Source organism: Cetorhinus maximus, chromosome 2 (assembly GCF_964194155.1).
Source record: "Cetorhinus maximus chromosome 2, sCetMax3.hap1.1, whole genome shotgun sequence".
NCBI lineage: Eukaryota > Metazoa > Chordata > Chondrichthyes > Lamniformes > Cetorhinidae > Cetorhinus > Cetorhinus maximus.
The window spans coordinates 107,343,292-107,367,698 of NC_135880.1; the positions used below are offsets into that span (position 1 = coordinate 107,343,292).

The window sequence follows — 24,407 nt, forward strand, 5'->3', positions numbered from 1 at the left end:
ATTAATTCACTGATTTGTCTGTTGCAATTTCACAATTATCCAAGTTACATGAGGGTTGTGTAAAGACCATGGGAAGTTCCAGAACTGGAATCAACAGCTGCTCAAACCGGTTATGAAGGTCAATGTAGAGCAAACTTTTATCATAGGTTTGAAAATGATACTTCTTTGCTTTTTGATTTTTTAGTTGTTAAATGGAGAAGAGTCTTGCAAATACTGTCAAACTGAAAATGTTGAAAATAGATGATTGACTGTTCTGGTGTCCTTATCTAGAGGACAGATTTTTACCAAAAGGCAAATCAACTAGAGTAGGATTTTGCAAAGCAAAATCAATGTCCTTTACAGGAACTAATTTATTCATTGTGAAGTTAACATTGCTAATCAAATGGCAGAAAAAGACAACAAAGCTGTGTGGCAGGACCAAAGGGGAACATTTCTTACTTACAAAGCATATGCTCACAAAAATGAATTTGCTTTCTCCAAGTTTCCTTTGCTAGATCTTTCTGGCTGAAAGATTAGGGCAAAACGCTGGCTGCCAGGCATCCATCAATTCCACCCTACCATCCAGTTGTGTGCAAACACGACTAACCCAAAGTGACATTCAAAGATTTCCCTGACTAGTATATGGAAATGCCTAGTTTCTGGTCAATTCTTTAGTGCAATGAAATGCTCTAGAAAATTGAGAGTTTAGCATGTGTGAGTCAGCACAAGTTTTACATGTTTTTGGAATCAGACCGTTGCGCTTCCAAATAAATATTTGCCCATATTACCAACAACAGGCCTACCTGGAATGAACTTGAATGCTATTCAAAGGCAGTATTCTTAGATTTGCACCGGAAATAGCATTTCTTTACAGCACAATTCAAGGAATCTATAATGGAAGTTCATGTTAACAGATTTTTCAGATCTAACACAGCTTTAATAGTGCAAGTAAGATAGTGGACAGAATGTTGTTGCCATCTTTCTGCTCTATGACAAACAAAAGCTTTATTAATAATTGCAACAAGAAAATTATCAGACATTAGAAAGAAACGTGAACAAACATTTAACATAATTACAAGGTAAATAACTTACCATAAGATGTATTTAAAATGTCCTGTCCCTTTAAGGTCTTAAAATCTAATTGTTATAAATAAATATTACTCATCACTCCTGAAAATGCAACAATGTTTAACAGATGATAATGTTTTACCTCGATAGGATAGTGGCTTCCTCAATTAAACAGTCAAGATGGATTTTACATTTAGTTACCAGAGGTGTCATATCCTGGCACAGATACAAAATCATAAAATGCTCAGTGTCACTGAAATGCAGCCTAAACCTGATGAATAAATTCTAATCTACAAAGTTCCCTCATGAGGCAATTAAACTCTCAGTGATCACAAGCAGTGCTTCCGTTTGCAATTGGATATTGAGACATGAGCCTGTTAGACCATTAAATACATAGCGTTAGCAGCTGCATACTTGACATATTAAAATATATATTTGTTATGACAGAAATATTGCATCACTTGATACACCTTGACCAACCATGGAAAATCTGTTAATCTTCAATTAATATTCTTGCAACTGTTTACACTTCCTGTTGTCACATTGTCCTACTTCCTGTGCCATAATTGTATTACACCTTTAGACAACTAGACCGATTCTCGCCTAAAGTGGCCAGTGAGAACAGATGCCTACAGGTCAAATACACAATTTATATTCTATCCAATTTTACGCTCTACTGACTGACTTCAACATAACTAAAAATCAGGCGGGATGTAGATGTGGAATCCAACATAAATGCGTCCATTTTTGTTCAGGCACATTAGATCAACTAGAGACCCAATGTTAACTCCTTGTAACAATTAATAGTACATGAAATAATGCTCACGTTACTTTGAAAGGGTAACACTAAGGTGTATACTATGAATGCAAGAAATTTGAAACAAAAATAGAGAATATTGGAAACAGTCAGTAAGTCAAGCAGAGCACCTGTGGAGAATGTAACAAGTTCAGAGCAATGCCTGAAATGTTAACGTGTCACTTCCCTCTATGGGTGTTGTATCCAAGTTGCTGTCTCTAGCATTTTCTGCTTTTGTTACTGTAATGTTGCTCTTTATTACTTTGGAACAGTAGATGGCATTGCCATCTTCTGTATGACACCTCCCAGTTGCCCGGTCTTCAAACCCAGAACTCCAACCATGCTTACCTCTCTTGCCCTCCACTTAATCTAATTCTTTTTGTCCAGCTGTTCCTGGCCTACTGTGTCCTGAATATTTGTTTTCCACTTTCATAGTAGTCCTGCTTACTATTTAATTTGTTTTGGCCATTACGCAGATTGTTCACAGATCTCAATAATAAAATATTTATCAAGGAGATGAAATCATAAAAACACAAAAGCAAAATGTTGCACATGCTGTAAATCTAAAATAAAATCAGAAAATGCCCAGGATTCCATTTGTTTTATTAACCACTTCCTCAACCTGTCCTGTCACCTTTAATGATTTGTACAAAATATATCCCCAGATCCCTCTGTTCCTGCATCCACTTGACAATTGTATCCTTTATATTATATTGCTTCTCCTCATTCTTCCTACTTTGCACATCTTCACATTAAATTTCATCTGCCACGTGTCTGCCCATTCCACCTGTCTAAGTCCTCTTGAAACCTATCACCATCCTCCTCACAGTTCACAATCCTTCCAAGTTTTGTCTCATCTGCAAAATTTTAAATCGTGCTTAGTGTGCCCAAGCCATTAATATAGACTAAAAGAAAAGCAATGGTCCTAGTACAAACATTTGGGGAAATCCCACTGTTTTTCAGACTGGAGGAAGGTATACAATCATTCACAACTACAAATACTGCTCCTTTGTTCTTCCTTCCCCCCCCTCCCTTCTTCCACTGCCTTATAAACTCTTACATTTCTACCTTTCTTCAGCTCTGATGAAAGGTAATCTCAACCTGAAATGTTAACTCCACAGATTCTGTCTGACCTGCTGAGCTTTTCCAGCAGTTTTTGTTTTCATTCACAGCTACTCTATTTCCTGTAACTCACCCAACCCCATATCCATGTTGCCATTGTACCATTTATTTCATGGGCTTTAATATTTCTGAGAAACTTATCATGTGGCACTTTATCAAAAGGTTTTTGAAAGTCCATGTACCCCACATCAAATGCATTACCCTCAACAACTCTTTCTGTTATCTCATCAAAATACTCAATGAAGTTAATTAAACACAATTTGCATTTAACAAATCTGAGTGGGATTTTCTTAATCAATTCACCGTTGACCGAGTGACTATAAATTTTGTCCTGGATTATGTTTCTAAAACTTTTCCACCACTGAGGTTGAATTGACTGGCCTGTATTTGCTGGGCTTATCCATGCATCCTTTTTTAAACAGGGGTGCAACATTTACAATGCTACAGTCCTCCGGCCCCTCCCCTGTATCTAAGGAGGATTGGAAGATTATGGCCTGCAACAGAAGTGGGATTTGCACTCAAACCTCTCGGGAAGATTGTGACCTGATTGCAGATATTAGACACTGAGCCATCCTGACTTATTCCTCTGGCTCCTGACGAAGTGGTTGGACTTGCTGATTATTGTTTGGGAATCAAATGAGCTGGTAGCTTACAGATAACAGCAATTTAACAACAGAACACTGATTAAGGACGTTATTCGATCCAGATATATTGCGTATGAATATAGGGTAGCAATTGGAGGATTTTAGAACTCTTCGGGTCTTTGAATCATTGCTGAAAGTTGAGGTCTAATCAGCTTATGATTTCAGGGTAGCCAGGTTGTATAATTGCTTCCTGTTATCATACTTATACTGTTAATATTAGCTTTAATAAACGTAATCTTTGTACAGAACTTCATTCAGACTCTGGTTTTTGCACAGTAGTCACAAGCTTACAGAGATCAGTCAGCCACATTCAATCATAAACAATTAAACAACTAAGGGAGAAGGCTCCACAAATATCCCCATCCTCAATGATGAGGTAGCCCAGCATGTCAGTGCAAAGGACAAGGCTGAAGGATTTGCAACCATCTTCAGCCAGAAGTGCTGATGATCCATCTCAGCCTCCTCTTGAGATCCACTGCATCATAGTGCCAGTCTTCAGCCAATTTGAATCACTCCACATCATATCATGAAATGGCTGAAGACACTGGATACGCTATGATAGACATTGGAAGACACTGCAAAGGCTATGAGCCTTGACATCATTCTGGCAGTAGTACTTAAGAGTGCTCCAAAACTAGCTGCACTTCTAAAAAAGCTGTAGAGCTACAACATTGGCATCTATCTAACAATGCGGAAAATTGCCCAGGTTCGTCCAGTCCACAACTGCAGGAAAAATCCAATCCAGCTAATTACTACCCTGTCAGTTTATTCGTGACCATCAGCAAAATGGTGGAAGCTGTTGTTAACAGTGCTATCAAGTGGCAGTTACAAAGCATTATCCTGCTTACCAATGTTCAGTTGGCTTCTGCCAGAGCCATGTGGCTCCAGGCATCATTACAGCCTTGGTCCAAACATGGACAAAAGAGCTGAATTCCAGAGGTGAGGTGAGAGGTGCCCTGATATCAAAGCAGCATTTGACTGAGTGTGAGATCGAGCTCTGGCAAAACTAACATCAATAGGAAATCGGTGGGGGGGGGGGGCGGAAAGTAACGAGGATCAGAGGGGCCTTGGTGACAGGTCCCTTAAGGTAGTGGGGCAAGTACATAAGGTGTTTAAGGAGGCAAATGTCATACTTGCCTTTATTAGCTGAGGCATACAATATAGGAGCAGGGAGGTTATGTTCCAAGTGCAGAAAACGCTGCCTAGGCCACACTATAGTTCTGCTTACAGTCCTGAAATGCGCTTCACGGGAGGGATGTGATTGGAGTGGAAAGAGTGCAGAGGTCGTTGACCAGGATGCTGGCTGGGTTGGAGAGTTTGACTTATGAGGAGACATAGCATAGACTGGGGTTATTTCCCCTGGAGCAGAGGAGATTGAGGGGTGACATTATTGAGGTCTATAAAATTATGAGGGGCATAGATAGGGTTGACAGAAAGGACCTTTTCCCCTTGGTGGAGGGATGAGTAACCAGGTGGCATAGATTTAAGGTAAGGGGTGAGGTTGACAGGTGATGTGATGAACAACTTTTGCACACAGAGTGTGTTGGAACGCACTGCCTGAAAGGGTGGTGGACACAGAAACCCTCCTAACATGTAATAAGTATTTGGGTGTGCAGTTGCGATGCCATGGCATATAAGGCCACGGGGATAGTGGTGGGAAATGGGATAAGGCGACCTTGGAAGGTGCTTGACGCACGCATCTTTGAAGGGCCGAGAGACATTTGTCTATGATCCACACCTCTGACTCTATCACTCTGTGACCGAGCAATGTTGCAACAATTACAAATCAAACAATCATCACTGCTATGGACATTGGGAGGACATAGCAGATGTCACTGCTGGCCTCAAACGCCTGGCTGTTCCACCCCAGCCTCACCGACACCAGTTGGCCTGGGCACATGGTGCCTCTCAAGCTCCAGGGCCTCCTGCTCAAAACGGCTTAACATCATGAGCTGGACCTGGTCACCTCCGGTCCTCGAACGCTCTCACGTATGTGAGCATTCTTCTCCTGAAAAGAGAAGACCATTCATTGCGGCAATTTGCACATGGACTCTGCATGCGCACCCCGCACCCTAACCACAGCAGGCCATATCAGTCCTCCAGTGCCTCCTCTCCCTGCTACTGCTGATCAGTCACAAAAAGATAGTACGCCTGCTCCCAACCGCCCCCAACGGCCACTTTGGACACATTCTGCGTACATCACTTTATGAAACACACGGTCTTTGCTCCCATAGCAAGGAGGCGCAACTATGTGCAGCCTCAAAGGCAGCAGATGGTTCTTGGCCATGAGACCTTGAGGCTCCCCTTCGACAATCTCATCACCCTGAAAAGGACATGTGTTGGAGTTCTGAGTATGCGTCTAGCTGCATCTCCTGCAGGTTGCCCCCAGACGAGTCATGAGCGACTAAGAGCAACACGCGGTGCGGGGGAGAACCCATCTCCGCATGAACCACTCAGGCTGATGTAAGCATGGGTACTATCTGCTTGCCCACCTAGCATACGAGAAATGCCCAACATTACTCAATGCAGTCATGATAGTAAGGCTTGGTGGGGGGCCTCAAAGGCTAAGGCTAACTGCTGGGTTAAATGCCCAATGCCAACATGGCACTCACCCTTCCAGAGCGCAACAAATCATTGAAGCACTTACGGCACTGGATCTAGGTGCACCGCATCACGGGAGCTCACCACCTCCGCCACCTCCTCCCATGCACGTTTGGTCATGTGGGGGGGGCCGCCTCCTCCCATCCTGGGGGACCAACACCTCCCGCCATGCAGCCACCTCCTTGAGGAGGGTAGTAAGGAAGTCATCAGAAAAGCGAGGGGCACATTGGCCCCCCCGCTGGCCTACCCTGCTCCTGTGGCAGACCCTGCAGCCTGGCCTGTTCCTCTGCCCTTCCCTCCAGCATACCCTGCTCAGCTGACCCCCTGCGGTGTGACCTGGAAGTGGCCATTGTGAGCAGCCTACAGGAGGCTGCCAGGCCTACCTTTAAACAGACTGTCGGGTCACCACTGGACGCCTGCCGCAGCCCGCACACTCCCGCTATTCACGGGAGTCGGAAATGCACTGGGTGGGCCTAAATTGGCCTGCCCGCACAAAATGGCGGCATGGCGCTAATCTGGTCCACGACCGCCCCCGGCTGCTCCTGCTCCGCCTGCCCGACAGGCAGAAAATTCTGCCCAATGACACCATGTATGCCCAAATAGATGGTGCTGCCAAGGGATCCCCTCTAGGCCCAGTTCTCGCAAACATCTTTGTTGGGTTCCATGAGAAATGTGTCTTCAATGGAATGACACCTAACCTCCTACCCCTCGCATATTTCCGATATATGAATGATACATTTGCTATATTTAAATCTGCAGCTGCATGTAACAATTTCCTTACATGTCTTAACGGGCTCCATCCTGTGCTCAAATTCACCTCTGAAATGGAACAGTCAAATGAACTCCCCTTCCTTGACGTACTAGTTGAGAAATCTGCCAAGGGATCTTCTACCACAGTCTACCTTCACCGGTCAATATATGTGTTGGGATTCTTACAGTTCCACATGCTATAACATTGGTCTTATCAGCAACCTTGTAAATCGGCCCCGAGGCATTTGCTCACCATACAAGCTTGATGCTGAAATAGGGTTACCTTGGTCAGATCATTTCACACTATATATCACGCAAACTCATGAACAGGTCTAAGGTCGTCATTTTCACGATGCTTGACAGTTCACTGTCAGTCATCATAGTGGTACATTCTCCATGGCAATGTCACTTGTCAACCAATCAGCACTCTCCTCACATTAGGCATAAATTGTTGATTTCCCCTTTATATCGATATTTTTGTGAGTGTCCTGATGAGTGCAAGACAAAAAGCTTAGACATGTCTCTCTTTCAGCAATACTCAAATGGGCATTTATAGCACTAAGGCAAAGATTTACTCCTAAATCTTATGTACATGTATATTTAGAATCTTCCTATATAAAATTTGTACATGCATGTTCTGCAAACCATATTTTTATTTGGCATTATGTTTGGTACATCTATTATATCAAATTGAACACTGAAGCTGCCTATTTAAACACTTTAGAATGGCGTTTCCACATTAAAGTCTGTCATTGTTTAATCATCGTCAAAAAGCTTTTGGAAAAAATATGTGCCTTGTCATCATGCTGTCTAGTATTTCTATCATACAAAGCTCCTTTTTCTCTCTCCCAATTTGGCTTGGAGTTTTGCTCATATTGCTGCTGAATCCTGATCTCCTCAATCTATGGGTCAATATTCACTAACAGCTGCTTCCAGGTCCGCCTAAACATAAAGGTTCAAATACAGCTCGACTATCCTTTTTCCGGAAATCCAAACACATCCAAAAACCACACTTGTTTTCAACCTCGTTGACCTTTAGCATGGGAAGTTTCTGACCCAAGCCAAGCTGACATGACCCAAGCTGACACAAACCTCACCGGCTACACCCAACCTTTAGCGGAGGAAGTCTCTGACCTGAGCCGACATGAACCTTGCCAACCACACCTGACCTTTAGCACAGGAAGTCTAGTTGTTTGTCTGCACTGTTTACCTTGTAAACCCCTTCTCCTACAAGCAGGATCGCAGATGGCGCCAAAGGTGGGAACTTATTACAGGTACCACGCATTTATTATTCAGACTATAGCTAGCCTAGGCTTTGGCCATTGTAATGTAAGTGGGCCAAGGCTTATACGCAGCATTCAAAAACCAAAATTATCTGAAATCCAAAACGCAGCGAAGATTTCGGATAAAGAATACTAGACGAGTAATATGCTGACCGATGTAAAGAAACAGGCAACCTCTGTCATATACACAATGCAGAATAGTGCCAGTGAGTCAGGCCAGTAAAGAGCAAGATAGAAAATAATCAAGAAAAAGGAGAACTTTACAGCGAGACATATAGGAAGTTGGACGTGATATCATGAATATTTTACGAGTACATTTTCCTCTTTCTGGTTCTACCGATTGGAATATTTGTTTAAATGTAATTAAATTTTGCATCTTTTAAGAAATTCAGTTACTTTGTAGATTTTTAGGCGTAAAACTACAATAATTTATTTAGTATTGGCTTTATCCAACCTAATTGTTTGGTTGGATTCACCTAATCAAACAATGGATTGGAGAAGGTGAATGGGGGCACATGGGAGAAGGTAACATGGAAGTATATTCTAGAGAAAAGAATGTTAGCTAAACACAAAATGAAGTGCTTAACTAACTATTATTAGCTGTCACAAAATCTACTAGTTTTACATTTGCAAAAAATGATAAATTTAAATACATTTGCAAATAATGCTGTAAATTTAAATAAAAAACTGAATAATGAAGGTTACTTTATATTATTACAAACAATAACAAAGAAGTCACTTTATATTATTACAAGCATTATAACTGCCTCTTTACAAATGAAATGAAATTACTAATATATGTAATCAAGAAAAGAAAGAAAACACAAACTGTCAACAAGAACTACTTCAAGCTTAATACTCTGCCATAGAACAATACATTTCAGTGTGACATATTTATAATTTATGATTCCAGTAGTCACTACGTTAGTTGTTAAGTAGTTATCTCCTGGGAGGACCAAATGTCCTAGTAGTTTTCAAACAATGGCTTTTCCCTCATAAAATATCGGCAAAAACCATTTCTTGTAAGCTCCTAAGGTTCATTACAAAGAACATGTAAAGCCATGTTATATCTTAATTTACATATTATGGGAACTACTTGAGCATTGCAAATGCTCCACACTCATGCCAAAATCTCTGTTCACAATTAAGAAAATAATGGGTAAAAAGGAGATTTGTTGAAAACATTAGAGGTCAGTTGATAAAAACTATGAGTGAAGTTTCAGCCATTTAAACCACAAGATTTCACTAATTTCAAGTATCTCTTTCTTACACTTTCTTTAAAAAAAATGGAAAATTGTCCTTTGTAATGGCAAAAAAAAAAATCTGATCTGTTGGTGCTTTGTGGATGACTTCATGTTTTGACAAGAATGTCAACCCAACATTAACAATCAGTACATTAAATCTGCCATACATCTGTTAAGATTAATGGACTAGCAGTAAATAACATTTTTTTTTAAAAAGGGTTACTCTTTTATGCGCTTGCTAAAATATACCTTCAGAAAGAAATCTGACTTCAACAATAAAAATTTATAATTAAATAGCATCATTAACGTAATGAAACATCCCAAGACACTTCAGGAGCATTATAAAACAAGTATGACACCGAGCCACAAAAGGAGATTTTGAGTAAGATAACCAAAGCTTGGTCGAAGCTTTGGTTTTAAAAAGCATCTTACAGGAGGAATGTGAGGTAGAGGCGGAGAGATTTGTGGAGGGAATTCCAAAGCTTGGGGCCTACGCGACTTAAGGTACGGCCAATAGTGGTGGAGCAAATATGATGGGGAATGCAGAAAAGAGGCCAGAATTAGAGGAGTGCAGATATCTGATTTCAACAACTACTTGCATTGATATAGCACCTTCAGTATACCATAATGTCCCAAAGTGCTTCAGAAATCAAATCATAAAAGAATATGCCAAGCCAAAAGATGAGCTATTAAGAGTCATCAAATAATCAGGTTTTAAGAAGGATCTTAAAAGTCGATATGAGGAAATTTGGGCAAGGAATTTCAGAGGTCAGGGCTCTGCAGTCAGCAATGGTCGACCATCAGGGGAGGACTTGCCTATTTCTGCTCTGAAGGTTATTTAATCACCTGGGCACAGAATATGGGTTTTTGCCCTTATAAATGTTCACTTTTTCTAAACTTGCAGTGTCAAGGTGAACTAATATCCTCAGGTTCAGGAGCAGGAAAATCTTCTCAGTACATTAACAGGAATTATAGTCATATTTTACTTTAGGCTTTGTTGTTACAGATCTGTTACATTTTCCCTTTATTCCTCTCCATTGATGGGGACTTACTGAGTTTTTTGTTCCACAGTCTGCTACATTCTATAGCATAACCTCCACCCACCCAGACTCCACAGCACTTTATTCAAACAACATAAGATTCTTGAATCATTTGAACTCCAACTCAGATCTCCCATACAAACTTAAAACGTTGCACAATACAAAATGCAAGCAGCCATCTCAGACTTCAAGGGAAGAATTTTCCCGTCAGTGAGCGGGGACGGAGCCGCTCGCCGACGTGTAAAATGACGCGGGGTGACGTCAGGAGTTCCACCCGACGTCACCCCGCTTCATTTCCATTGTCAGGTTGGCGGGGGCACAGCTGAGTCAGCTGTGCGCCTGCCGACCTGTCAACGGCCTATTGAGGCCATTGAGAAACTAATTAAAATCATTAACGGACCTGCCCATCCAACCTTATGGTTGGCAGGCAGGCCGGGAGCCTTGGCGGGCTTCAGAAAAAGCATGAAACCTTATCCACGGGCGGGATGAGGTTTCATGAGGGTATTTAAATTTTTAATAAAGGTTTCAAAAAAAGTTATGGACATTTCCCAACTCATGTGACAGTGTCACATGAAAGGACATGTCAGGAAAATTTTTCTATCATCTGTATTACAATTTTTAATTCGGAGCTGATCTCCCTGAGGCAGCACTTAGCCTCAGAGAGATCAGTGCGCTCTGTTGCGTGCATGCGCGAAAGAGTGCAATCCTGGCTGAGGGAATCCCCCCTGCCCACACAGCGAGTACATAGCGCTTCCTGGCGGATGTCTCGCTGGGCAGGCCTTAATTGGCCCGCCCACGTAAAATGGCGACGTGCCCCCAGTTGGGGGCGCACCTGCTCCTGCACTTCCCAAATTAAAACTAACTAAACCACAAACTTAGGCTCAGCACAGAAATGGCTCCTCTGCAACTCACCTGTCCCAGTTTCCAATTCTTCTATTCTTACAAAAGCTGATCAGCAATTGAATACATTTCTCTCATCTCCTATAATAAGCCACTTTATTCCGAAAAAAAATTGTGCAGTTACAGAATCCGGAATCTTCCTTCTTCCCGATGTTACATACACATTTAGTGAAGTAACTGTGAACAAATACGTTTCTTTATATACTTGCACCATGTTAGGAAAACTATATTTTCCAGGAATCAAAAAGAGAGTCTGAACAAATCATTTAAAACTTCATGCCAGATCCTTTAAAAGCAAGTATGTATCCAGCATCACCCCAACACCCTTTAACCCACTATGGCCATTGCCTTGGAAATGTATATCTATACAGCGTCTTGGACAAGAAACTTGGCTCATTAGCACCCAATTTCTGGGCAGCTCGAGTGCCCTTGGAGCTCCAAAACAGCGTTTGCAGCATGACACACATGTTTAGGGTGAATCGCCCCAGATGCCATATTGGTGAGGGTGTTAGTGTGGATGCAGCAAACAACCACCAGTAGTCTGCACAGCAGGCATATGATGTCAATCAGTGGCAAGGCTGATTTTACACCTTTGGTGCCATTCTGTAGTTTAACGGTCCTGTAATCTCATTCAGTTGAACTTGTGTTCTGCAGCAAGAAGGACCCCCCACCAGTGCTATTTAAACTACTTACAGGTTAGTCGCTGGTTGACTTCTTCTCACCGCTGATACAATTCTACTAGTCTTTAGTGGTTTGTATCATTGTTTCAAGTTGCCAGTGTCTACATGGACTGCTGTGGCTGAACAATTTTTTGTTGACTTCAAGGCTTTTGCATAAAACACACTCCCAGACACGGGTGCAATTCTATGCAATCATCTTGGAAAACAGTATCACTTGGAGAATAAGCAGAGGCCACACAGAGCAAGACAAACTCCTGCGAGGAGAAGGAACAAGATGGGAAGAGGGGCTCTTCGCAGGAGGTCATATCCACCCATGGGGTTCAGAGGGTACTGTCCTACCTATACATCGGTTTGAAGACACTTAGCTCCTGAGTTCACCAAGTCCTTGCTCCGACGCTCGAGAAAGTGGCCGACAGCAGTTAAAGTTGAAGCTTGCAACCTCATTAGCAAGTTCCAACCCACCTCCACAGATTGGGTTGGCTACCCGCTCAACTTTAGGCCTCATTTAAAGCAGAATATTGGCAAGTTGGATGCAGTCTTGAGTCGGGAACCACGTGTTTCAAACTTTAAGCCCCTCTCAATCCAGTCCAACGTGCAAAATATGTACAATTTAGTAAGGACATCCTTACAGAGTAGGGCAAGGACCGCACTACTAATGGCTACGAAGGTGACCTTGGTGATAAACTGCAAATGGTTCCTACCAGGCTGAAGCTAGGGATATTTGCAACATTGCAAAGCTTGTCATTTACTGTTGCATAAAGGAAGTCACTTAGGGTGTCTATTCAGTCAGAACTAACTATACTTTGTTCTCTTTTGCCAGAGAGAAGCAGGCAGAGCGATTAGTAAGATGAGAAAGAGCAAGATGAAGAGAGGAAACAAGCTAGACAGCCCCTTCTGCCCAGCTGTCTAGTGAAGAGGTCATTTGGGAGCAATACCACTGACTGCAACTCCAATTCCACATTTACCACCCACTCGTTATATTCCTGTGTCACTGACCAGCACAACATCCGCTTGGACACAATGCAAAAATGAAAGCCACCATAAAATAAACATTTCAAACTAAATCTGAAAGAAATAATGCCATATTGCATAAAAAAGTCACCCCTGTGCTTTCCTTTAGTGCCTATCTTCCACCTGCACTTGTCTGCTCTTCTGCTACCCTAGTTGCTGCAGCATGGCTGGTGGGAGGCTAATGGCTCTCAGTGGAGGAGAGTGCAGGTGGCCTGGGAGGAACATCTCAAGTAGTTATGAGCCTAGAAAGCAGAGTACAGATTGCATCATTCAGCATGGGTTGATTGACTGACAGGCAACAGTGAAGGCACTGGACGAGTAGCAGGGTTGGGGTGATGAATGTTGTCTTCCTGAGGTATGAAGGGACAGAGCGTATTGTAGCCAAATTTGCCGATGATATAAAGCAAATTGTGAGAACAAAGAGTCTGAAAAGCGATATAGATAGGTTAAGTGAGTGGGAAAAGAATTTGGCAAATGGGGTGTAATGTGGGAAAATCTTGAGTTTGCTCACTTTGATGGGAAGAATAGAAAAGCAGAAAATTATTTGAATGGAGGGAGACTGCAGAATACTGTGGTACAGAGGGATCTGGGTGCCGTTGTAAACGATCCACAAGAAAGTTAGCATATGGGTACAGCAAGTAATCAGGAAGGTAAATGGAATGTTGACCTTCATTGCAAGGGGGATGGAGTATAAAAGTAAGGAAATCTTGCTACAACAGTACAGGGCATTGCTGAGACCATGTCTTGAGAAGTGTGTACAGTTTGGTCTATTTATTTTAAGCGGGGGGGGGATATGCTTGCATTGGAGGCAGTGAGAGAAGGCTCACTAGATTGATTCATGGGATGAAAGGGTTGTCTTATGAGGAAAAGTTGAGCAGGTTGGGCCAATACTCATTGGAGTTTAGAAGAATAAGAGATGATATTATTGAAACATATAGGATTCTGAGGGGGTTTGACAGGGTAGATGTAGAGAGAATATTTCCCGTTGTGGGGGAATCAAGAGCTAGGGGGCACATTTCAAAATAAAAGGGTCTCCCATTTAAAACTAAGATGAGGAGGAATTTCTTCTCTCAGAGAGTTCTTAACTTTTGGAATTCCCCAGAGAGCAGTGGAGGCTGGGTCATTGAAAATATTCAAGGCTGAGCAGACAGGTTTTTGATCTATTAGGGAGTCAAGGTTATGGGGAACAGGCAGGAAAGTAAAGTTAGCATCACAATCAGATCAGCCATGATCTTATTGAATGGTGAAGCAGGCTCGAAGTGCCAAATGGCCTGGTCCTGCTTCTATTTCTTTCCAATGTCTGTTATAATACCACAGGAGATATGAATCAGTTATGATAAAGTGTTCACATAGCTTGGTTAAAAATAACTGCTGTAGTAAAATAGATACTGGGATTAAGCAAACTTCACTGTAGTACTCAGTTTATTTTTAACAAGATATGCTAGATTTATCAAGCTAGAGTTGAGTTTGAATGATTTAAAACAGCCGCCCGTTTTTGGTGAAAAACAATTTCTAGTTAAAAAATATTTTTTTAATTTACAAAGATTTGCAAAGAGCATGAAAATAATGGCACTGATGGACACATTCAAGATTGAATTTACCAATAGAACTGCAAGGTGTTGCAAAACTAAAAAAAAATAGCTGAACTGTATGGAACTAAACCTTTTGGTGAAAAACTCTTTTTTAATCATGTATGATTCAGACAAAACATTCAGGGCTGGATTTTGTGGAACCCACTGGAGTAGCCAAAATAGCAGGCGGGCACAGAGAATTGTGCACAAGGCCGCGCGGTCTCCCAGCAGCAGGAAAACTGTAAGCGTTTCAGCCAGAGGTACAAAGGTAACAAAACGGGAAACCCATATTTTAGCGGTGGGAAGCTTATTGATTTGTCTAATTGCCCACAAGCATATAGTTTAAATGCAATTCGATACAATCTAATCCTGCCACCCAAATTTAGTGAAATTCGTGTTCTTTCAATAACCCACCCACTGAAAACTGGCTACTTATATGTGGCTTCATTGCTCACTGTGAGAGTCCTTTGGACTTCCTGGAGACTGAGTCACAGGGCACAAGATCTATCTCGGAGACAACTTCTATATAAAAACATGTTTAGGTGACACTGAGGAGCTGAGTCTCAGTCAGGAAATTCAGAACCTAAAAGTACTGGGACCAAAATTTAAAGGGGCAGTGCACAACTGAGGTGCAGAGGGGCCATCCCTTAAAGTGGCAGCGCAGATCTGAGTCTTTAAGGATTGGACCCTTAAGAGACAGTCTGCAAGGAAAGAGAGAATTCATGGCAGCATGTGAATCTGCTGCCGTCTTCATCCTCGAATGGAGGGGATGAGCTGGCTGAACAGTGACAGCTCAGACCTCAGTTGAACCCACTGATCTTGTGAGACTTTGGTGGAATTTCTCCTTGCATATCTTTTTGTGCTGGAGCAACAGAAATTCAGATGCTGGAGCCTTAAACTGCACAGCTATTTTGGAAAGTCTGCAAGACAATTTCCAACTCTTAACACAGGGACGGGTTCCCTTTGTATATGGCATCAGCTCCTGCACGGCCATCAGGTGATGCAGGCTTCCCACCATCAAAGCTGTCCCCTGCCATGCGATCCGACAGCAAGTCCACTCATTTTAATGAGCTTGGCTGCAATGTAATTGGGTTTGGCCAAACACCGTGAACCCATGCCAGATCCCTGACTTCTGGGTGCCGTGACGGTAGCACTAAATCCAGCCCTCAATGTGAGCTCTGAGAGTTAATGAAAGGAAGGTGCAGAATTTAAAAAGCAGTGCTACTAAAGATGGTTTTTTTTGCCTCAGAGGACGGATTTTTTTTCCCAATTATATGTGAAAGATGAACTGATATAGAATCTAATATTGTTTCTAACTGGAGCTAAAGAGCTCATGTGTTTGTACTTACCAGAGGAGTACGTTGTATACTGGCTAAGTACTGCAGCAAGCCCTTGGTATGGTAAATCGTTGGGTGAAGTTCAGGGTTAGGAGTTAACCACTGGCGGTTAAGATCTTCACCACTTAAGGAGCAACGGTGGCTACAAAACAGAGTATACAGAAAAATGAACTAACTAGAAAGCCTTTTAAGTCAAGTTTTTCCATAGAAAGAAATGCTCCATCTTTAACTCCCCGTACATCCATTTAATCTTCCAAAGAGAGACACTTTAAGATAAAGTAAACAAAGCTAAAATATCTATTCAATTTTACATCCTACATTCATTGTTCATGACTGAATGTGTTCTTTCACATGAGATTTTTATATTCCAGGAAAATCAGAAATGCAATGCAGCGTTCTATAATCTCGTACATGCCACAACATCTCTGCAGCACATTCACCACCACTTTGATGCTTTTATTGTTAACTGTATCAACTGAGGTTAAGTGTACAGATGGAAGGCATTGATTGGATGGTTACTTGAGCACATATAAAGAGACACTTACTGGCACAAAAGATATATACCTGCAATGTTTTACTCTGTGAATAGATCTATTCCAAGTAAAGACTGGTTCTGGTTTCTTTCTTCAACAATTGGCAATCAGGAGTATATTCAGCAAACCTGTCAGCAGATTCCATCCTTGCCGTTGCTTTTAGACTACCTCTACCTTTACTGCCTTAAGTCGAAAACTGCAAACTTGAGTGTACTTGGCACACAACTGGTTCAGCCATCTATTAGCAGATCTAGTTTGACCACATCAAGCTGCACCAGGCTGTACTCTCCTCTGGCAATACTATCTATTGCTCTAAAATCATGCTTGAGGACAAAAATGATTGCAGATTCTAATCCTAATCACCTTCTTAAATTCTCTTCCCTGCCAGTTATGTCCAAGAACATGTGCAAGAAGTTCATGGATTTCTTAAGCACTCAGACAGACATAAGACCATAAGACATAGGAGCAGAAATTAGGCCATTCGGCCCATCGAGTCTGTTCCGCCATTCAATCATGGCTGATAAGTTTCTCAACCCCATTCTCTCGCCATCTCCCTGTAACCTTTGATCCCCTTACCAATCAAGAACCTATCTATCTCCGTCTTAAATACACTCAATGACCTGGCCTCCGCAGTCTTCTGTGGCAATTAATTCCATAGATTCACCACTCTCTGGCTAAAGAAGTTTCTCCTCATCTCTGTTCTAAAAGGTCTTCCCTTTACTCTGAGGCTGTGCCCTCGGGTCCTAGTCTCTCCTACTAATGGAAACATCTTCCCCACGTCCACTCTATCCAGGCCTTTCAGTATTCTGTAAGTTTCAATCAGATCCCCCCTCATCCTTCTAAACTCCATCGAGTATAGACCCAGAGTCCTCAAACGTTCCTCATATGTTAAGCCTTTCATTCCTGGGATCGTTCTCGTGAACCTCCTCTGGACCCTCTCCAGGGCCAGAACATCCTTCCTGAGATACGGGGCACAAAATTGCTCACAATATTCTAAATGTGGTCTGACCAGAGCCTTATAAAGCCTCAGCAGCACATCCCTGCTTTTATATTCTAGTCCTCTCGAAATAAATGCCAACATTGCATTTGCCTTCCTAACTACCGACTCAACCTGCAAGTTAACCTCAAGAGAATCCTGGACTAGGACTCCCAAGTCCCTTTGCACTCCAGGTTTCTGAATTCTCTCCCCATTTAGAAAATAGTCTATGCCTCTATTCTTCCTACCAAAGTGCATGACCTCACACTTCCCCACGTTGTATTCCATCTGCCACTTCTTTGCCCATTCTCTTAACCTGTCCAAATCCTTCTGCAGACTCCTCGCCTCCTCAATACTACCTGTCCCTCCACCTATCTTTGTATCATCTGCAAACTTAGCCAGGATGCCCTCAGTTCCTTCATCTAGATCATTAATGTATAAAGTGAAAAGTTGTGGTCTCAACACTGACCCCTGCGGAACTCCACTCGTCACCGCCTGCCATCCTGAGAAGGACCCCCTTATCCCCACTCTCTGCCTCCTGCCAGACAGCCAATCTTCTATCCATGCTAGTACCTTGCCTCTAACACCATGGGCTCTTATCTTTCTGAGCAGCCTCCTGTGCGGCACCTTGTCAAAGGCTTTCTGGAAGTCCAAGTAGATAACAGCCATTGGCTCTCCTTTGTCTAACCTACTCATTACCTCCTCAAAGAATTCTAACAGATTTGTCAGGCATGACCTCCCCTTGATGAAACCATGCTGACTTTGCCCGATTTTACCATGCACTTCCAAGTATTCTGAAATCTCATCCTTAATAATGGACTCTAAAATCTTACCAACGACCGAGGTCAGGCTAATCGGCCTGTAATTTCCCATCTTTTGCATCACTCCCTTCTTAAACAGGGGAGTTACATTAGCCATTTTCCAGTCCTCTGGGACCCTCCCTGACTCCAGTGATTCCTGAAAGATCACCACTAACGCCTCCACTATCTCTTCAGCTATCTCCTTCAGAACTCTGGGGTGTAATCCATCTGGTCCAGGTGATTTATCCACCTTCAGACCTTTCAGTTATCCTAGCACCTTCTCCTTGTTAATGGCCACCATACTCACCTCTGCCCTCCGACTCTCTTGAACTTTGGGATGTTACTCGTGTCTTCCACCGTGAAGACTTACGCAAAGTACCTATTCAGTTCCTCCGCCATTTCTTTGTTCCCCACTACTACTTCTCCGGCGTCATTTTCTAGCGGCCCAATCTCCACTTTTGCCTCTCTCTTACCCTTTATATGTCTAAAAATACTCTTGCAATATTCTTTTATATTACTGGCTAGTTTACCCTCATATTTAATCTTCTCCCTCCTTATTTCTTTTTTAGTTGTCCTCTGTTGGTCTTTGTAGGCTTCCCAATCCCCTGGTTTCCCACTGCTCTTCGCCTCGTTGTATGCTTTCTCTTTAGCTTTTATGCTGTCCCTGACTTCCCTTGTCAGCCATGGTTGCCTTGTCCTCACTTTAGAATGCTTCTTCTTCCTAGGGATAAATTTTTGCTGTGTCTCCCAAATTACTCCCAGAAACTCCTGCCACTGCTGTTCCACTGTCTTTCCTGCTAGGCTCATCTCCCAGTCAATTCTGGCCAGCTCCTCCCTCATGCCTCTGTAGTTGCCTTTATTCAACTGTAATACCGTTACATCTGATTCCAGCTTTTTCCTCTCAAATTGCAAGGTAAATTCTATCATATTAGACATTACCTAACCAGGTGCTTCCCCCATTTCTCCTTGCAAATAAAGCAAACCTCTCTCGGCTCCCTCGGTCACTCTTGCCCTGAATTCCCATCTCTATTTTTTTTCCTCCAAACTCATCTCATCTATGAGGCCTAACTCCTCCTTCCTCAACCTCATTAGTAATTCCTGATCATTCAGCTTCTCTTTCTTGCACACAAACAAAGTGATACCGCAAATGGTTTGCTCACCTCAGGCACTGCTTCCCTCTTTTAAGACCTTTCTTCTTCAAAAATCCCACCCTTAAATCCCTATGTCCTTACTAACTAAAAGTTAAAGACCTTAGGAGAAAGGAGTTAGAGATTGTCACTATCCAGATCAGTGCCCATGTCTATTGCAACTCCCTGTTTGAATATCTTACAATGACTCTGTGTTTTCAGATTGCTTGTTCAATGTCCAATGGTGTGACTTCCTCAGCGTTATATTTGACTCTGAGCTGAGCTTCCAATCCCAAAACCTGTCAAAAAAGCTACCTACTTCCACTCCTATTACATTGCCCACCATCAAACCTTCTTAAGCCTATCTACAAAACAAAACCCTTCTATATCTCATGGTCACCTCAAAATTCAATTTCTTCAATTCTCTCCCAGTTGGCTTCCCATTTTCCAGGCTCCATAAACTAGCACATCTGAAACTCTGTTGCACATACCCTGTCTTGCCTGTACATCACCTCTGGCCATTAATCTCCTGGAGCTTCAAATTTAAAATTCTTATATGTATGTTCAACTCCTCTCATATACTGAAGTCTCTTCATCATTCTGACCTGTTCCAGAGCTACAACCTTCACCACTTAACTCTACTTTTGTAACTCTGGTCTCCAATACATATCCCCTTTCTTTTTATCCAGCTATTGGCCATCATGCCTTCAACTGTCTAGGTTCTACTCTCTGGAATTCCCTTGCTAAATTCCTCCACCTTCCTCTTCTCCTTTAAATTTCTCCTTAAAATTTACCTCTTTGAATAAGTTTTTGATCACCTTTCCTAAATGCTCCTTTTCTTTGGCTTGGCATACATATTTTTATGCCCTCACCCTGTGAAGCACATTGGGACATTTCAAATTAACTGTGCTACATAAAGGCAAGATGATGTTATCATCACCAATCCCATTTATAACCAGATATCTGCACAGGCATTTTTTAAAAATATGATTATTTTTATGATCCTCAGAAAGTAAGTTTAGTAATTTCAAAAATTGTTAATTTAAATCCACATTTTCTCCAGAACTCATACTGCCCAAATTAGGAACTTAGTCATATCTATCTTTATTTGTATACTATCTAGGTTCTCAACTGCCATTCTTCGATACTTGCTGTCTGTCGTGAGCAAACTTCCCTTTTCCTGATTGGGCTGCTAATCCTCATGGACTGTCCATGCAACTCATGGAATGGAAGATGAATCAGTCAGGCTATTAGTAACCCAATCAGCTACTATTAGTAACCCAAGAGAAAAGTAGAGAAAAGTAGTGCCCGTGTACATCTTTCCCATTGCTTAATCCAACTGACACTCTCCTATCCACATTTCAACCAGGTCTTTTGAAGAAAGGCAGAAAATCTTCGAAGTAAAAGGTGAGTGCAAAATATTATTCAATTTCTGGAGAAGATTTCATTCCTAGTGGAATGGGACAATTTTGCATTGGGCTGAACAGGAACCTGCTGCACTGCTGAAGACTGTCCACTGAAACTTATAAAATGACCAAGTCACCTTAACAGTGCATCCAACTGCATCCTAATAAGGGCAAGAATAATAATTTCAGAAATTAAATTATCAGAGTCAGACAGAATGACCAGACAGGGGAATGGAAGTAAAAGGGAGGAACAAAGACTTGGAACAGTCATTAAATTAAATAAACCTGATGGATATTTAAAGTCACATTGTTAAGCCCTGTAGATAATTATATATTATGGTATCACCTATCTCAATTCAAGAGCATCATGCTTAGAAACTCTACTTTAGTCTACATTGAATGACATTTGCTGACCTCTGCAAATAGAAAGTCTCTATGCATGGCTTAGAAAATCTACATTCAATCATATTGGTGTGTTTTGGTATTATTTCACTCCAGTTTATTAATCATGATGCTGTTCATGTTAGGTTAGAAAATGTGTGTTTTATAAGGTCATGAACAGTACTACATTTAATAGATACAGATGAAAATTACAATATGCAAACTTCATACACATATTCTTAACATTAACATTCTTATATATATTATAAACACAATCAAGTATATGTACATATCATTTGCTCATCAGAGTTTTGATCCTATAAGGACCTTTCAAAGTCACTTTTTATCGGTGATTCAAAAAGCTTTCTATGGGAGTTTTTCAGTTTTTAAAAAGAGTCAGGGAAACAATTAGAGCCCAACACTAGGGCAAATTGAGAGAGTTTTTATTTCAAAATCAGTAAACCTTCCTAAAGCAAAAGACTAACAATGCACATGTAAGCTAAATTATTTATTTACACAGTTCACAGACACAACTCAATGGTGTCAATCAGTTAGATTTGTCAACCTTGGTGGATTTGCTGTGAATCTCCATGAATGGAAGATTCATGGGTACTCTTGGGTAACACTGCTAGCAACCTAGGAGGAAATTGGAGTTCACAATTTGTTCCTTACGTGCTTTATTTTTCACTTGCTCATGGTTTTCAAAACTTTTTGCATGGTAGATGCTGACTTGAAACCATGAGCAAAGACACTTAACTACAGCGAACCTGATCTTTACAAGGGTAAAGCAAATGCAATACTACATGCAAACTGCAGGTTAAGTGTTAGGTGATTGGTTGTCTCATGGTCAGGAGCACGTGGTTAAGCAGCAGGTGATCAATCACCCAGGAACATCCAATATTAGATTTGGTAAGCCTACTTCTGAGGTAAAGGCAGATTTAAGCTACTTAATAGCTTTCAGACTTTTTTCAAATGCCAGTATTTAACTGGGCCAATAATTTTTTTTAAAACTTTGCTTACTGCACATATATAGTTCAAAATCTGCTTGGGTTCTTGAATATTCTCAACAATCATACTTTCAGTGCTTTACCTAGGCACTTGTTTCTTTTTTCTTCCACTTATGCACCTGAATTTATAATCTGCTTTTTATCTGTGACCACAGTGTGTGTGTAAATATTTGCTTTTGTCCTTGTTCAAGACCTAAGAATGCTGTGTCCAATTTTGGTCTCCTCACTTGATGGGTGCTATTGAGGCTTTGGTAGGGGTGCAGTGAAGAATTATTACACTTAATATCTGGTTTAAAGCATTTTATGTATCATGATAGGCTAAAGAAGTCGGGACTCGACACGTTAAAGAAATGTAGGCTCGGGGGTGATCTGATCAAAGTTTGTAAGATGATGAATAGAATTGATTGTGATCGAAGTGCAGTTTGCTCAAATTAAATTGCTTAGGCAGGACCAGACATCATAATTTTAAGTTGTAAAAGGCCAGATGCAGATTAGAAGTCAGGAGGTGGTTCTATACCTGGCTCTTGTGACGAATGGCTGTTTGCTGAATTCCTCCAAGTAAGAACTGGACCAATTTCTGGCTGGGGCAGAGATCATTTCTTACAAAAGGTAGGTACTGTACAGAATTAAGAGGGTAACATGATCTCCTGAATTTGTTTTGGTCAGCTAAGAGGATCAGTCAGGAATTTCCCAGACTTTGTTCCCTCCAAATTGATCTGCATTTTTAATCTGGTTTTTCACCTCTCCCAAGAGATCAACTGGCTTTGGGTGGGGTGCAATGAGGTGTATCCTGTGATCCATAAGGTATCACAGTTGTATAGAACAGGTTGGATGCACCAAAGTCTTTTGCTGTCCATTATTGTTCACATATGTACATTTACACAATTGCAAACTTATAAAATGGGAGGAGACCGGAAAAGTAGTACTAACAAAGAGTGCTTTAACAATTTAGAATAGATGAGCATTTATATAATGTGGAATAGTGAAAGTCGAGTCAATAGAAGTAATTGAAATGGAGATACTCTGTTTCCTAGATGTCTTTTTTCTTGAAGATCTTCCTAAATTATTTATAATTAATAATTAGAAAATGAACTGTTAAAACTATCAATTCTTACACACATTTGTTAAAACTGTACAAACATTATATAAAATAGTTTAATGTAGACAGGCTTGCCTCACCTTCCATTAATGACTCCATCTGGGTTCAGCATAGGTACAATTTTGAAAATATAGGAGTCCCGCAAATTTTGAGCTGCCAAGCTGTTGCTCATTAAAAATTCCAGAGTTCCCTTCATCACCCAGCTGGAATTACTTTCTCCAGGATGTACACGAGATGTTAAGAAAATGTAAGATCGATTTCCTGCAGAAATTGTGTTATTATGGTTTTTTAATATAAAAATTAACAGCTTCACATATTGGTAATCATATAATGTGAATCATGACAGGCAAACAGTAACAAGGGATGCTACAAATGGCTTCGGCAACCCTTGGTTAATTTAACCAGGGCCTCATCCTGGGTTGCCATCCAAATATCTCTGTTAGAATCATAAAAATACAGAGCACAGAAGGAAGCCATTTGGTCCACTGTGTCTGTGTCAGCCTAGAAAAGTCTATGCAGTCTAATTCCACTTGATTGGTAACCTTGTAGGCTATGGCATTTCAAGTGCATATCCAAGTACTTTTTAAATGTGTTTAGGTTTTGTACATCTTCTACCTTTTCAGACAGAATTCCAGACCTCCCACCACCCTATTGGTGAAAATCTCTCAACTTAATCTAAATCCTTCTTTTTTAATTCTTTCATGGGATGTGTGCTTTGCTAGCAAGACCAGAATTTGTTGCCTATCCTTAACTGCTCTTGGGGGGATGGTGGGTAGCCACCTTCTTGAGCCGCTGCAGCCCATGTGATGTAGCTACACGCACTGCGCTACCAATTACTTTAATCTATGTTTTGCTATTGACCTCTCTGCTAAGGAAAATCATCCTTCCTACCACATCTAGGTCACTCATTATCTTAGGCACCTCAATGCCCTCCTGTATGTGGCACAGACATGGACAACATACAGCAGAAAAAAATCCCTGGGTAAATATCACCAGCAATGCCTCTGCAAAATCTTCCAAATTTAATGGCAGGATAGGTGTTCCATTATCAG

The 24,407-nt window shown here is 41.4% G+C and overlaps 1 protein-coding gene across 9 annotated transcripts in view; it reads right to left on the reverse strand.

The window, feature by feature from the left end:
- agtpbp1 (ATP/GTP binding carboxypeptidase 1) overlaps positions 1–24,407 on the reverse strand; it is a 360,842-nt gene that overhangs the window by 77,228 nt on the left and 259,207 nt on the right. For all 9 annotated transcript variants that reach the window (XM_078568039.1, XM_078568065.1, XM_078568001.1 and 6 more), the window contains 2 exons: positions 23,436–23,616; positions 16,039–16,168 (listed from right to left, as the gene is read on the reverse strand). In XM_078568039.1, coding sequence (XP_078424165.1) covers positions 16,039–16,168; positions 23,436–23,616 — 311 coding nt within the window. The remainder of the gene's footprint in view (positions 1–16,038; positions 16,169–23,435; positions 23,617–24,407) is intronic.